We start from the raw sequence: 16008 nt of genomic DNA, 5'->3' as shown, positions 1-16008 counted from the left end.
AGTCTAAGCATACAAAGCCTGAGTTTAGGTCGATAAAGGTCTTTCCACTGATGCTTTGCTGGACTTCAGATCACAAACCACGTTTATTTATGAATTTGTAATAGCTTGTGAAAGATGGCAGTTAACTCCAAAATGCTGATGATTTAAGCCTCTGGATCAGCAAATACATCTACATAAACTGGCACAACTCTGCTCACAGTTCAAAGTAAACAAGGACTCAAAAAATGCTGTTATGCCCTGAAGATATAGTGTTTAGTTAACCCAAGGATTTAGACCATTATTTTTTTCGGCTGCCTCCATAGCAATGCGGTGTGGTATCCACAGTAGGAAACCTCATGCCAGCAGCATCTCTGAAATATGCTAAAACAATCCAAATTAGAAAATGTCAGCTTCTTGGCTGATGTTCCTTTGGAGTTTCTTTTTTCCTTTCTTGTGCCTCTATAATTTTATTGGGATGACTAAATCTCTGAACTATGTTAGCAGTAAACAGAACTAATTTACCCCCTGCTTCTTTGAAACAGCTGCTGACAGCTGCACTATAATTCAATCATGGATCTTTGCAGTGCAGTCTGCAAAACATATTCATATTTTTTTGTATTCTTCCCTCTCTGTTGTGTTTGGACTGAAGAGTCGCACCAAATAGCGACATGTGCTGATTTTGCCTGTACATAGAGACTGATCTACACGAAAACAGAGACTCAAGATGAAATATTGCCCAGCCAAAAAGATCCTTTGAATATAGGGCGAATAACCACACGGATACACAGTGTTGTTGGGATATCTTTTGTAAAGTTGCAATGATTTATTTTACTAGTTTGTACAAAAGGCTTCTGACAACTGCTCTCTGAAAACAACCAGAAACGTGTATGCATTTTTGCCAACTGTTAATAAATATCTTCTTAAATAAGGAAACAAATGTGTTTAGGAACCGAGAATCATTTTTCCTGGATGTGATTGAAAAGGAATTCAGAGATGGAAATAAATAATTCTTCTTCCGCTTGTGACAACTATTTACATAAAAATGTACAAACAGTGAAGCTGATGTTGAGCCTAGCAACAGAAATCCTGTTATTGTGTTTAAAAACCAAAACCAAACAGAAACAATCCCCACATAATATTTAATATATGAATCCTATACAGCAAGATACCGTGGTCCAAGTTAAAAATGCAATACACCAACGCAGTGACCACCAACACTGAAACACCCGCAAGAAAAACTAATCCTTGACTACTAAATAGCGGAAGTTTAGGCCCGATTTAGCTTTTAACTTTCTAGGCAGCACCTTAACTTCCTTTAGGAGGTTTACAGAAGCACTGGTGTATAGACATATACAATGTCAAAAGACGCTTCCCATTGCTGTGACTGCAATACCTCACTCTAAATAAGAGATGCGCTGAGGGCAGTTTGGGCTGTTTATCGCAGACGCTCTCATCTGCAGGCTCCGGGGAGAGACGGTCTTTTGGCGTCGGCTGTTGTCCTGCCGTTGGGCTGTCTGTAACCGCTCGACGTCTCACCTCGGGGCAGCAGCCAGGCTGGTCCTGCAGACCTTGGAGTCGCCCGGCTTGGAAGCAACTCGGCAATGGGGCAACTGCTTGCCGAAGCCCTGGTCCAAAGCCTACCGATTTTGTGGAGAGAATTCCACTTCCCCATGAGCCTAATCCTGCTACTGGGAAAACACCAGTTGATTTAAATGAGATTAGGATTAGACCATCAGAAACAAGTTTCCAATTTATTTCATAGACAGTAACTTTTTTCTTCCTTTGCTTATTCTTTTTAAAGCGAGGCATCTGGTCTGGATTTGATCTGTGACTTAAAGGAAGAAGAGCAGTGAGTGATTTCCAGAATCGGGCGGTTGCGTTCATTTATCTTCTTTCTCTGACCCTTCTCTAAGGCAAGACACGGAGCCACGTTCCCACTGCAGCTGCATCGCCCGGTCCACTCTCTGCCTAGAGAGAACCATCTCTGGGGATTTATGATGTTCTGGATCCATCTGTTGGAGGTTTAGGTTTTTGAAGTTTGGAGATTTAGAGCTGGGTGTGCTGAAGACCTGGTGTTTTCCTGAATGGAATTTTCTTTTTTATCTCTTTGGTGGAATTTATGCCAATCCTACTTTCATGATGGCGATGTATGCCCGAGTGTTGGTTTGTGATTGGTTACTGCTACTTTGTATTCTTATTCACAACGACTTTAATTGAGTTTTAATTACATAAGTGTGATGTTTGTGTAACCCGTGACTTTAAAAGAAGGAAAAAGAAAAGCCTTGAGGGGACATTTTCTTGCTCCTGGTTCCAGCTTGTTGGTGTGGCTCTTGAAAGGGATTTTTAAAATTATTTTTTTAAGGTGAAGCCACTAATGGAGCAGGGGTTTGTCATAAACACTGACCCTGGGAAGTAAGGTTTCCTAGCTTGTCTCTAGCTGAGTCTGCGTGGTGCTGGCTGTACGTCCCAGCTCACGGCACCTTCCGCGCCCAAGCCTCCGCGTTTTCGGAAGAGCATTGGAACTTGTTCTGTCAGGGGAGTCAATGGACACTTCCCAAACAGGAGCAGGACTTTTTAGCTGGCTTTCACTACTCCATAACTGCTTAGGATACCACAGCTAAATGTTAGGTTGAAACCCTGTTTGTTAACGTTCTGCTGTTTTCCTGTTTCGAGTTTATAGCAAATTCAAATTCTTTCTGGTTGCTAGAGGAAATCTCTTTCCCTGTTGACAGAAAAAAAGTATACCCAAAAAGTTTTGCTCTTTGAAATTATTTTCTTCAATTCTTTCAGTCTTCTGCCAATTAGAAAATTCTTTTTTTTTCCTTAAATCAATCTGTCCTTTGAATTTGCGTCAATCCAGATACATCTTTTGCTAACTATAGTTTAAAACTGCAAGTTGCATGTCATTAATCTTTGCTTTTGCTCATGAAATTGAAGCAAACAGAGGAATGGAAGTAAATTCTCTAACAAAATACCTGTTCACTCCAGGTATATTTTCTTCACTTATTTTATTGCAAACTGTGTTACAGGAACTACACATGCTTATTAGTCACAGCACATTCTCACCTTGGATAGATTATTACTTCTTAACTCGCAATCAACACTGGTGAGTTTGCAATCTTCAGAAAGACTCATTTGTAAAAGTATGTATTGTAGGAGCCAATTTTGTAGGCAGATTTGGTTTTAAATGGTTTCTCTGGCTTGTTTCAGTTTACAAGCTCATTGTCTACAACAAACTAAAACAAAATGTGTTCAAATGCCACTTAGATCCAGAAACTGTTCCATTGTCTGAACTTTCAGAAGCCCAGTCCTAAAAACTGTTTGGGATTTTTTTTTTTAAAGCCATTGCTGGAGTGCTAACCTTTTCCCTTCCCCCACATAGCCATACAAACCCACTCTTTACAAATAACTTTTTTTTTCTTTCCTACAAATCTAATGACAGCCACATGCTCGTACCACCATGTTCCTGTATTTTTTTAAGATAACATTAGAACTGTCATCAAAATAGAGCACGGAGATGGCATTGAGTTGTGTAGGAGCACAGCAGGGTTTCGGCACAGTCTCTGGGTTTATAAAGTGAACCTGGGAATGAAAGCAGAGGCATGTTAAGATTTACTTTTCCCCTCTCCTCCCCCATATTTTTCTTTCTCAGGCAACCTTGTGTCTGTCCCATACACTCACTCAGACATGTTTCGAACACCTGGCTTTGTGTACAAACATCTTGAGATGTCCCCTGCATGTTCAGAGGCTGACGCACGCACCCAAGCCAGATCTAGTTGGAAATCTTTCAGTGAAGCAGGTTTTCATTAGAAAATCCCCATTTGTCAGAGCAGTCAGCATTCTGCAGAAGTGCACCAGTTACGATAAACTCCGCAGGATGTGCGGGCGAGGTGTTGTGAGCAATCCCACCAGCCCCGGGCAGGGGCCCCATCCCTGCGGCTGGCAGCACCAAGACCCAGCGGGGGCCAAGGGCTCCGGGTGCCCTGCGCTCCCTGCTGCGGGACCTCCGAGGAGAGGAGGAAAAAGGCAAATAAAAAGCAATCTACCAGGAGAAAAACATGCAGGTATTTCCTCCCTTGGAAATGTAGATGTTTCTAGATTCCTTTTTTTTTTTTTTTCTTTTTTGCAATGTTTAGATGCACACAGGACGTGGGATGTAGATGCAAAGGTGGGGTGCCCTCCTCGTGCCCTGCAGATGGGTGCAGGGGCCTGGGCTGGGTAGAGGAGGGTGTCCAGGCAGGTCAGCTGGGGGTGCAGCACAGCCAGGGTACTCGGGACCAGCACGTCTCCTGGCCAATGCCAAGAGCTGTGGTGCATCGGCTTTGGTGGCGCAGCTGGGGCTGGGTGGCCCCCAGCCACTGGTCCCCTTGAGCACAGGCGCTGTGTCGTGAGGACACGCCAGCTCGGGGCTCCCATCTGGACATCTTTGCACGATTTTGTAAAATAAATACACCCACAGAGCAGCTGGGCTGTGTAATTTTCGGATTCACTGACCCCTTCCTTAGTCTGCCCCCAAATCTGCTTTTGGTGGCAGCCTACGGCGGGTCCTTGCAGAGATTTTCCGAGAGATGCTGATAACGGGTGTCTCATCCTGCTCTTTCCTTGCCCCGCAGTGGGACTGTACCACCATTAAGATGTCTATCATGGGGCCCTTTTAAACTAGAGAGAGCATGTCAATGCTTGCAGCAAAGATGGGGTAATTCCTAGCCAACTATTAATTCAGGCCACTTGGCTAGACATGTTTAGCCAGATGTTGCAGGCATCTTCATGAGCTAATGCAGACCTTCCTTCTCGTGTTTGCTCAGAGACTTTTTTTGTGTATAAACTTATTTCTGAGTAGCACCTATCAGAAATAACTCTACACTAGGAGCTACAGTGCACCTACCAGTGTCTGTACAATGGCATGATTTGTAGCATTCATGTATGAATTCAATGGGAAAGCACATTCTCCTTCACAGTAATACGCAGCGTAGCCCTCGGGAGCGATGATCCAGTCCTTGATTAAATTAAAGACGTTAGATTGTGGAGAAAGACAGAAATATTGTGCAGTGAAACAGAAAGTAGAACAGCACATAAATCTAGCAATTCATATGGCTACGTACAATTACAGAAGCGTGCAAAATAAAAATCTGGTACGCTGGCCTTGCTAATGTTATCTTAGACACCTCTGAAGCGGCTGCTTTTCCTGGAGGGACGTATCTGACTTTGCAAGTGTGCCTATAGAGTGATGAACTTCAGGGCTGGGGGGGGGGTTTATCCATTCAGCAGTGTCCTCCCAGCTGTCCCCAAGGATCACTTCATCCATTGCTGAAACGCAGGTACAAGCTTTCAGAAATGTAAATGCCTTTCACCAGGTCTAAAAATTGATAGATGGACATGAAGAGCCGTACGTGCGTTCAGCGCTGCCAGAGGATGTTCAGGGCCACGGTTCCTCAAAAGGACCTAACTGTGGTGAGTCTCTAGCCAGTCTCACACGAAGTATTTGTATACCCTAGCTTTGCAGAAGTACTTCTTAAGCATGCTAAGGACACTATATGTATTTTTTTTCTCCCAGGGATGGTAAAAATATCCCGTTATTGGCTCGATCTCACTATTGCAGCTCGGTAAGTGATATGCAAAGGCACCCCGGCTCACATGCTGGTCACTCACGGCCCTTACCTGCCACCCCAGGTCCCTGAAGCTGACGTAGAGCTCGTGCTTCTTGCAGGCTTGTCGCTGGTCGCTGCTGCTGTTCTCTGCAGGGAAAGGGGGGCTGTAAGTACCACCCCGTACTACATATAGGGCTACAGCTTGATATATCCTCACTAGATAAAGAGGAGGGAATGAGGGGTCCCCCTGGCTCCTCACGTACCCCCAGCAATGCCCCAACAGAGCATGAGGTGTCGTTGCTCATCTGTTGCACTTGTAGCTTTTTTTTGAAACATTTTCAATTTTAGTCATAAAATAAGGGCTGGGTTCAATACATATGAAATGCCCCTCTGGCTTTTTGTGCAAAGCCAAAGAATGCCTGGGAAATAGTTTGGGTTTGTTTTCTTTTTCTTCCTGGGCTTCCTCTGACCTCGTATTGGCAAAAAGCAGATCTCTCTGGTTATCGCCTACTACATAAAAAGGGAACCTGTGAAAGGAGCGATAGGGAAAAGCACTCTTTACCTATCTTCTACATTCCTTACTGTCTCTGAATCGCCTGCGTTACTGGTGATACTGGCACCTTCAGGCCTACAAGGGCAGTGTATGATGTCAAGACAATGTGAAATCTGCTGTCTGGTGCAGCTGGGTCCAGATTACAGACTTCTTGCAATGGGTGACAATGCTTCATGGAGAAGCCAAAGAATAAAGCATGGGTCTGAATTGTGGATCTGAACAACCATGACTGTCAGCGCAGTTTTAAAGTTGTGTCCATCCTGTGTCCACACAGCCTAAGCTGGAGACCCAAGTAGAAGCACCAGAAAATATTTTTTCAACTCTTGTTGTTGGAAACTAACTCAACCTGGGGTCCCCAAGCTGGAAGCAGAACACTGGTTACAGGGACTTTTCTGGCTTCCTCACAGAAGTAAGAAATTTTTTTTGTCCACTACCCATCCTTTAAAAATTGAATTGATACAGCAAATAGATGATGAAAATGCACACTTAAACTGCAGACCATGTATGTTTGGGGAACTGCAAAACCCAGAGCATGGAAACATAAGTCATTGAAAACCATTTTAGGAGACTCTAGGATTTTGGGTGACAGGTACAGAAATACATGTGGGCATGGTCAGAGAAGCCAAACCTATCACCAGGGCTGCAGAAAAACATCATTAGTTCTAGGACAGGAATGACCTGATTAAATATAGGGAAGCTGCAACAAGACCAATGGGAGAGAGTTCTCCCATAGCCTTGCAGGTAACCCCAAGCAACCCAAGGTGGAGATGAGTCACGTAAGATGATATTGTGCCCTACATTGTCCTTTTCCTTCCACCTCTTGCAAGCTCTCCTCCCATTCAGTGAAGCACTTGCAGAAATACGAGCAGGAATTTGCCACTGCCCTCAGCAGAGCTAGCCCCATGCTGCAGTTCCTGCTGGGAAGGTCACCAAGGGCCCGTTATTTTGAGGTATCTCGTAATTAAGCCACATTTCTGTTTCAAATGCCTGATGGTGTTTTCTTCCATATGAGGAAACACAGCTTCCCCCCCAAAATAGCTGCGGTTATCCTGAGCAACAAATGGGGTTTCCTTTTCCATGCAAAACTTTTGGGACTACTCAACTTTTGGGGGGGCTAAACTTAAAATCACAAACTCTGAAAATCTACAGCGTTTTGATTCAGATCTACTGAAATACATTACTGTTTTGACCACTTACTATTTGGTTTAATGTCATCTTACATTTCAAAATGAGGATTTATTTCACGTGGGACAAAAGGACATTTTCTGTTCAGATAGCTTTTTTTTAAATTGCATTAAGATATCCCTCAGTTTAACACTGTTTCAAAGAAACATTATTTTTCTAAGGTTTTTTTGGGAATAATCCTTAATCCCGGGTAGTTTCAAACCAGCAAGAGAACACTAGTGGTAGACCAAAGAGACACAAAGAGGCTGAGTGTGGGAGAAACCATTCCCATCCAGTGTCAAGTCCAGCAGAGCATCATCCCACACCCAGAAACACGGACCCGGCAACCCGCACCGTACCTGCGATGTTCGACACACGGAAAGCTTCCTGGTTCTTTGGTGTTTTCGATCGATTCTGGCTCCTTTGCTTCCCTCCTGTGGAGCGAATGCTGCGGAGATGGACCTCGGTGGCTTTGAAGAAGGCTACCGTGAACGGCTGCTTGTTCTGCGGGCCATGCCTTCCAATAAGACCCGCCAGTTTGGGATTGATGCTTTGCCCTTAATAACAGAATGGACCATTTTCAGCAGACATAATACATCTGACAAGGAGGAGAGCTGCTCTCTGGCTGGTAAAGGTGATTCCCAGGCACGTCTGTATGCGTCGATCTACCAAGAGCCTGGACTTAATCGGCAAAGCCTCTTCTGACAAGAGCAGCTCAGCACAGCTAACTTATTTTATATCTGCATGTAAAAGTTACATAAAATAGTCCTACATATAATTATTTTACCCTAAATCCGCTTAGCGTTAACTTTTCCTGCATTCTTTAGAGGGGTTTCTTTAAGTTCACCAACCTATAATTTGAAGTGATCCTATAAAAGGAACCATAAAACTCAGCCCATAGGAACACTAAATTCCCACTGGAAGGTTATTAACTTAAAATAAAAATGCCTTGTATGAAATGTTGACAGAGTTCCAGATATACTGTAGCTGAGAGAAACAAATAGTTTGGATGTTTAGAGGCATTTTGCTTATTGCTGTATCTCGGCACTGCTGTACCTGATAACTTTGCAAAACTGTTGATTGCTGTTCATGCTTCCTTCATCCTGGGCTTTTAAAATAATTTGATTCTGGGTAAAAGATGATTAGGTGGTTTCTCTGTAGAATTAAATCAATTAATTAAGACTCAAGGAGCGGGTGGCAGTGAGAAATGTAACAATTCTCCCTGTTGCCTCCAAAGGATGTCCGGGTGCTGTTGTGAAACGCAGGGGCGATATCCAGAATTACGTTAATGGCTTTTGTGATCCTTTGGCTAAGGACAGAGCTGGCCTTGTCAGCAACAAAGCAAATACGCCAAAGGACGGCAGACGCTTTCCTAGAGAAGCCCTGAAAGGCAGCCTGGCCAGGAGAGCAGGCGAGGGGCTCTCCAGTCCGCTGACAAAAATTTCCTTATCTTACTAGTTTCTGACTACTATGTGAAAAGAAGCTGGTAACCTGAAGTATCTCCAGGTAATACTACAGAACTGCTGTTTTTAAGATGAGTAAAGTAAATGCCAAGTCATAAATCATTGGGTTTATGGGATTGTTTCCATCTTAGCTGTTGAGCATGGCCAAAAGATTGGTAAACATTGACAGCCCCCAAAAAAAGGGGGCTGTGGTCAAACCTCGAGGCCAAGAAACAGGCTGGCCTTGGCTGGGGTCCGCGCTCTGTTTTTCTGAGAGCGTGCAGCCCAGCGGGCGAGTCCCAAGCCGCAGCACATGAGATTTGCAGAGAGGACCAGCTTTAAGCGGTGTTTTAGTGGGAGCCTGGCAGCAGGGAGACTGCCCAGCGTGGCCAGGCCTTGCAAACTGGATAAAGGAAAAGTCATTTCAGGCACCAGGAAAGCTCGGGTGAAAATAGCAAATGCAAAAACTCATGTATGTAGATTTATATGTGGACACACATCAACAACTTCTTCGCCTTCTGCTTAAGCTCCTTTCCGGAAACTTGTCCAAACAGTTTTCATTTTAAATGTTTCAGGCTGAGCCTGCAAAGTGCTTAAGCAAGTAGCTAATACTAAATATATAAGTAGTTCCACTTGTGCTCAGGCTTTGCCAGATTGAAGCCTTATTTCCTGAAAACAAGCTCAGCTGCAGGAGTTAGAGCTCACTGAATGCTGCTCCTATGGCTTTTCCTGCTCTGCTTCCCAAAGCTGTTTAAACTACCAAGTACATCCACGGCTGTGGTTTGTCCAGCGTAAATTATTTTACCTTTACTATGTCTCTAGAGAACAGGTCAGTGGTGTGCGGGGAGGGGACCCAGCTTCACGCTGGTATGTTTAATGGATTTGCATTAGCGCAGCAAGAAGTAGCGTTTGACCAATGAATTCCTCATGTAACACCAACGCGTCGTGTTCGAGACCGTTATGGTGGCAATGTTTCTTTAGGGGAAAAAAAAGGCACATAATGTTCTGTATGCGAAGCAGCGTATTTCTTTTTAAAAGAGATGGGGAAAATCTACTTTTGAACTTTTCTATACATCCAGAAAGCAAGGTTAAACACAAGGACACACGTGTAGTCCCCACTAGACAATGATAAACTTCTCCCAAAAGAACTAAAGCTGTGCTCTTGAACCACAGGGCATGGCTTTATCTGCTTTTATGAAGCTGCTTTTTTTTTTTTTTTTTTAAACCTGTCAAAAATGGGATCTTAAGTAATAAACTAAGTAAAGCAAAGTGGGCAGCTGCGTTCCCACATGCTGCTGCTGAGCAAGGCGTTATCGGGTGCTGGGCTGAGAGCTCGCTGAAGGCTACTGAGTCACTCAGACGTTTCTTTTGCTTGCTGCCTGAGCTGATCCCCCTTTTCCCTTTGATTCCACCCTAGTTATACACGTGGATAGGCTTATTTGGCAAGATTATAAGGAAATACAAAGATCTGTTAAATTACTTTCTTTTGTATAATTTCATCTGGACAAAGCTCGAGATGTCAGAATTTTTTTTACATAGACTGTATTGGCGTCACAGTTAGAGATCTCTGTGTGTAATGACAGATACAAAGAAAAGACACTTTTTTTTTTTCCTAATTCATTTAAAGCTTTGGGGGTTGCCCAAGCATATAGTGTTGCATCAAAATCCTGCTGTGTTTGCAACATATGATTTTCATATGAAGTCCAGGTGTAAAAGCAGCTTTCTTGTTAGCACACACAGTTGGTCTAAATCCAAAATGAAACTTGGGGAGCAAGGAAGGACATGTCCTTGCTATTCAAAACAGAAAGAAAAATTCACATGTATGATGGAGAAATGTGAGTGAAAAAATGTGCTGGGGACTTGGTTACAGCAGACAAGCAGCCCTTGTATCTCTGTATTTACTTTTAAAACACCGTAGCTGGCTTTTCTAACTTTAACGACAGGCTGATTAAAGTATTCTGTTAATCTATTTTGAGAAAGCAGCAAGTCTCTTTGTGTATGATTTCCACCCTTTACAAACTCAGCCAGATTTTTTCAGGAGTGTGAAAAGAAACCAGACTCCTCATTTTCATTGACTAGCAGGTGAGAAGGCACTTATCACTGGGAATTTCTGCCTTTGAAAGCTCTCTCGGCCATAGATCTGGCTGTATGCTCTTAAGGGTCCGCTCCCGCAGAGCGGAGTTACTGTAAGTGTGTGCAAAGTTGCAGCTTTTCCTTGGCTGCAGGATCCTGAAAAGTCTCCGCTGAAATCTGTAACACGTTCCTAAATCAGCTGCCTTCCTCCTTAATGCTGAAAAAAGGGATTGACTCTTGCTGTAAAAGGTGAGGACGGAGGAGGGCAGAGCGATGATAAGGCTTTATCGGTAGAAGAGCGTGACCCTGCAGTGTTCGCGGTGTTTAGGGGCATTAAGCCTACTTCTAGCTGTCGCCTGTCTGCGGGCTCTGGGCTGGGCCTTGATGGTGTTCCTATACGGGAAGCACAAGTGAACGATGTGCCGTGATTGTGGACACAACTTCTGTACATCCAAGTATCTCCTTTGGGAGGCAAACTGGAAACTAAAAACAAGGGCAAGTGTTTGAAAATGGGTTAAGCTTGTCTTGGCTGTTCATTTGCCTTACTGTTTTAGCTTTAGGAGTTAATCTTAACTTGTAAGTCAGGCTGAATTTGAATCTTTATAGCAAGATGGCAAAAGTCATCTGTCATTGGGGTGGGAACTAGTAACTTCCATGGTGAAGCTCCTGCTTTGTAGCTGTGTTTGGGTTTCTGCGTTCACCGATCACTCAGGGCAGGTTAAAACAAACCCTGCACACCTCTCTGTGCAGGTCTCACATGAGTAAAATCACTTTTTCATGTAAATGACTCTCCGTAGGTTGCCTGTTTCAAAACTGCTTTGCACGGTCTTTATGCAAAATACTACTTACGGGAAGCGTTCGGAGTGTTGCATAAAAACCAATAGCAAGTGATACCATAGATGCATATCTGGAATATCAAAGTATGTCCTTAGATAACTACGTGCAGACTATTTATAATAGTTTCAAGCTGGGTTTTGCTTAACCTCTCCTGTGGGGCAGCCAGGCAGTTCCAGATGGTCCCAGGTCCTGGGACCCCCCCAGAAGATCCAGGGGACCCCCCCAGAAGATCCAGGAAACTTTGGTTTCCTTGTACAAATCTCCAAGCGAGCATCAGGAATCTTAACTTTAAGACAAAGCAGCATGACTTTTTAGTTAAGACCTGGTTAGGATAATTCCCCACCTGATTCTACACACATCCTTTCTGGCGTTGTTTCAGAGCCAGCTCTTCCCACCCGTTCCCAAACCTCACGGGTTTGTACCATAAGTATGCTGCAGACCTTGGAGTCCAGAGCAGGCGTGACTTTACTGCCACAAAGGGAAATTAAAATGATTCCTGGCTGCTTTCTGAATTTGAAAGGACTTTTGTGCCAACTAACACCAGCCTTCTACATCATTCAGTTGTGTGCGAAAAGACACAACAAAGTTTCTTCCTCTCTCCTCGACTGGATCGCGCTACCTGCAAATTAGCCAGCAGCATATACGCGCCTTGATGGGGATGTGTACGTAGCTGATGCTGAAATGACTGCAGACAGGTTACCAATCTGTTAAAGCATTTGAGTACATCCTTAACCTGAAATATGTCTACGGATTATTTTACTGTTGTTGTTTGCATCTTGGGCAAATTCAGGAAAAACATGCTTAAGAAATCCTATTCAAAGCAAAGAGCACTGAACGCTTAAGGCTTCTGCTGGCCGGGAGCTGGACACCTGAAACGGAGACTCACTGATTGATGCTGGAGTCTGACACTCACCATCGACACCTTCCACGGACAGCTGGAGGCCAAGGTTGTGTTGGGGATTCACCACCCAGTGATTACTGGTTGCAGTAATGTCAAACACCAGCCACCCTTCTTCTGCGGCCCAGATTGTTCGAGAGTCGAGCAGGAACAAATCTGAATCCCTGAAAAAAAAAAAAAAAAAGACACGTAATTCCCAGTTACCGGCCGTTCCGCTGGAGTCCCTATAGACACTGACATCCGTGCTGTAAGCAGCACGCTCCGTCGGCCTGTCAGCAGTAGGCGGGTTATGCCAGCGCTGGGCTGGCGTGCTTTCCCGTCTAATCACCTTCAGATGAAGTGCTTTGCTTCCCTTTAAAAAAGGGAGGATGGGTTGAAGCAGAGTTGAGATGGTTTTGGGTTACTTCGCTGTTACAGTTAACCTTAGAGCTGCTGATGCAGCTTCAGAAAAAAAAATGCTTGCCAGGCAGAGATTTGCAAAATTATTGTTTGCATATGCAAACTTGGTAATTGGGGCAGACAATGCTGCTCGTTATTCTTTCCACACATAATTTCCTGACTTCTATGCATAATTGTAGCATTGGTGCTAGCCAGCTGGAACATTGGTGTGCCCGTATTAACATATGTAATGGTTTTTTAAATTTCTTTGTCTGATATTACCTCAATCAATTATCTGTAACAACCCTCTGCACGGTCACAGGTCTGCATTACTTCGGGTGGCAATTTTCTTTCAGTTCATTGCTTGAATTTTTTAAAGGCCATTGCTGGGTTATTCTGGTTGAAGAACTAATACCAGAAAATGAGAAAGATCAGAAATAGAGAGGACTTCGTGCATTTGAAAAGGGTGAAGTCATTCTGAATTTACAAAACACTTCCTGGCAAATTTCTGTTAAATGAAAATTTGAGAAAACACAGGTTCTGTAAGAGGAAGGAATCTTCTCTTATCAGAAATTAAGAAAGAGATAAAACTTGGATGAAAAAATGGGGTAGTGATGCAGTTCCTTTATAAAAAATGACTTTAGAAGAAGAACAAAGAAACGCGGTGGAAGTGTCTAGACAAGTCCCGTCAGAGCTGCTTTTGTACTTACCGTGCACAAACATGATAACTTGTTTAAACGTAATTATATCCTTTTGAATGAAGAAATATCCTTGGAAAAGCCTTTAATCATGTCCTCAAAGCTTAAGGAAGGCCTTATTAATTTTGTCACTATTGATTTGTCAGTGCAAATAAATATATATATAAAACTTAGTTTACACAGTGCCTCTTGTTTGCATGAAATATCAAGCGATCAAAAATGAATCTCAGAAGTGCTGTTGGCATAGAGGCTTTTGTCTCGTAGCTTTTAGTGATTCTTTTCCCTGTGAGACACAAGAAATTGGAGGCTTTTGTCCCACACAGCTGATTCAAAACAGAAACGGAGTTTTATTGCAATGCTTTTACTACCTAGCTTTCCTTTCAACCTTTGTGGGCCAGGGCGTGTAAGAGATGATGGCTTTGCTCCGTGAGCTAATGGATGTCACCGCCTCTGGCTCCAAACTGGTTTACATGGAATTAAACTTCTGAAATTAGTTCCCGCAGAGCACGTGAGCGCATCGCCCAGCGTGCCTAAAAGGAGGATTCTGTCGTTTCCTCACCAGCGCCCGATGCTGTTGAGCTCTGGATGCTGCTAGCCTTTGGATACGATGCGGCTGAAGGTGTAGGTACAGCGTGCGCTGCTGAGCGCTGCGTGTGGCGGCCTGACGGAAAGCAGCGGCTTTCTGCATCAGCTCCGTTCAGAAAGAGGAGACAAGGTCTGATGCTTGCAAGAGATGTTTTGCGGGCACGGGATTGTAACAATTGCAATTCCTCCCTTTGCCTGGCGCATCCCTGCCATGGAGGAAGGCACAGGAAAGGGAGCTTTGCTTTCTTTTAAACAAAGTTTTGGGTTGTGGAAGAAGCCCTACGTCAGAATTGAACTTGCTGCAACGCTTCCTTGCTAATACATAGAGGGGTCTTACGGGGGAGTATTTTAGTGACGTTTGGGCGGCCAAAGCAGGGGGGTCAGGAAGGGGCCATGGTACGGTGATGGAGAGCTTCACCCCCCGTCTTGGGACCTGCTCTCTGAAGCTCAGTCAGCTTTGCTGAGTGCACCTAAACCAGCTGAAGATAAACAGTGTGGATAACCCCCTCCTTCCACATACACACTAGTTACAGGAATTGTAAGATGCTCGAACTCTAACCGGGTGACAACTTTCCTGGGGTTTCATCCCCACCCAGGAGCAATGGCCCCGTTCCCGCTGTGCATGACGCAGCCGCGTGGACACCTCCCGCCCTTCCCTGTTTACAACACGCTGAACAAAACGCATCCCAGAGGAGCTGGGGACAAGGGAGTAGTACAGACTGGACCGTTCCAATGGCTGAGTCCAAGTTTCCAGAAGTAAAGGGGTTTTATATTCACATACTGCATCATTTAAGCATGGCCCCTGACTGGAACTCATGATTCACACAAGCTTTAGTTAATAGGGACTTGGCTTGCTTGATTTTTCTCCCTTGTACTTTGCAGGTTGAAGATAATAGTAATAATGATAACTTTTGTTTTTAGCTACTGCTCAACTGCAGTATTACTCAGAAAAACCAGCCTTTAAGCTTCCCATGCTGACATGATGCAATCGAGGTAACCAGACAACATGAGGCATCAAGTACCAGGGTGAGTCAGTCTGGGAAATTGTATAATGCGTTTGTTTTCCTGTAGTTACAGCAATGTGCAAACAATAGGCCTGGAGGGGAAGCCCGAAGTGAGAGAGATCAAAGGGACCCACTAAAGGGAAGTGTCCTTCCCACACACACTTGGAACATTTGGACCCAAAAGGTCCCGTGCCAGATGCTCTCTGGAGAAGTTCAAGCACTCCTTGATTAGTACTTTCCACTCTGGCTCACCAGCAGTGCCAGGGATGGGATGCAAAACCTGACTGGGGTCGCAAACAGAGGCTCCTGAGATCGTGGTGCCTGTTCCAATGAAAAAAAAACCCTCTTGTTCTTTTAAAAAGAACAGCCTTCCTTTAATGCAATGCCCTGCTCTCCAAAGACTTAGGGCAAATAGCGTTAAATCACTAGCTAACAGACAGCAAGCCCTTTAGACATCATCGTTGGACAAGACATAATAAACATGGCAAAGAAATGTAATTCTGCTTCGACTTAAACAAAATTTGCTCTGAGGGCTCCTCTCTAATGAGTTGCTACATGAGACCGTGCTAGTTAAGTCTAACTAATGTGGCTGGTTTGGGTTTTAGGGTTGAGATAAAGATCTAAGCACAAAAGGAAAAGGTTTCTAGCGCACATCTCGCCCTCTGGTACCTTACCTACCAACTGTAGGTGTATTTAGAACATTCTTGGAGCAATGTTAATAATGGCTCTGCAACCAGGAGGCAGAAAAGCACTTTGGTTCCTTGGCCCGGCATTCAGTCCCTGCATGTGAGAACTTCAGAGCATGCGAG

General features: G+C 44.2%; 1 protein-coding gene across 1 annotated transcript in view; it reads right to left on the bottom strand.

Moving 5' to 3' along the window:
* Nucleotides 1-782: 782 nt before the first annotated feature.
* Nucleotides 783-16008, bottom strand: part of BMP7 (bone morphogenetic protein 7) — a 48075-nt gene continuing 32849 nt past the window's right edge. The window contains exons 3-7 of the mRNA XM_075768844.1: nucleotides 12550-12698; nucleotides 7644-7841; nucleotides 5638-5714; nucleotides 4865-4975; nucleotides 783-3561 (exon numbers count right to left, since the gene is read on the bottom strand). Coding sequence (XP_075624959.1) covers nucleotides 3412-3561; nucleotides 4865-4975; nucleotides 5638-5714; nucleotides 7644-7841; nucleotides 12550-12698 — 685 coding nt within the window. The 3' untranslated portion in view covers nucleotides 783-3411. The remainder of the gene's footprint in view (nucleotides 3562-4864; nucleotides 4976-5637; nucleotides 5715-7643; nucleotides 7842-12549; nucleotides 12699-16008) is intronic.

This window comes from Balearica regulorum, chromosome 16 (assembly GCF_011004875.1).
Source record: "Balearica regulorum gibbericeps isolate bBalReg1 chromosome 16, bBalReg1.pri, whole genome shotgun sequence".
Taxonomy (NCBI): domain Eukaryota; kingdom Metazoa; phylum Chordata; class Aves; order Gruiformes; family Gruidae; genus Balearica; species Balearica regulorum.
This window is presented reverse-complemented; position numbering and strand designations above follow the sequence as displayed.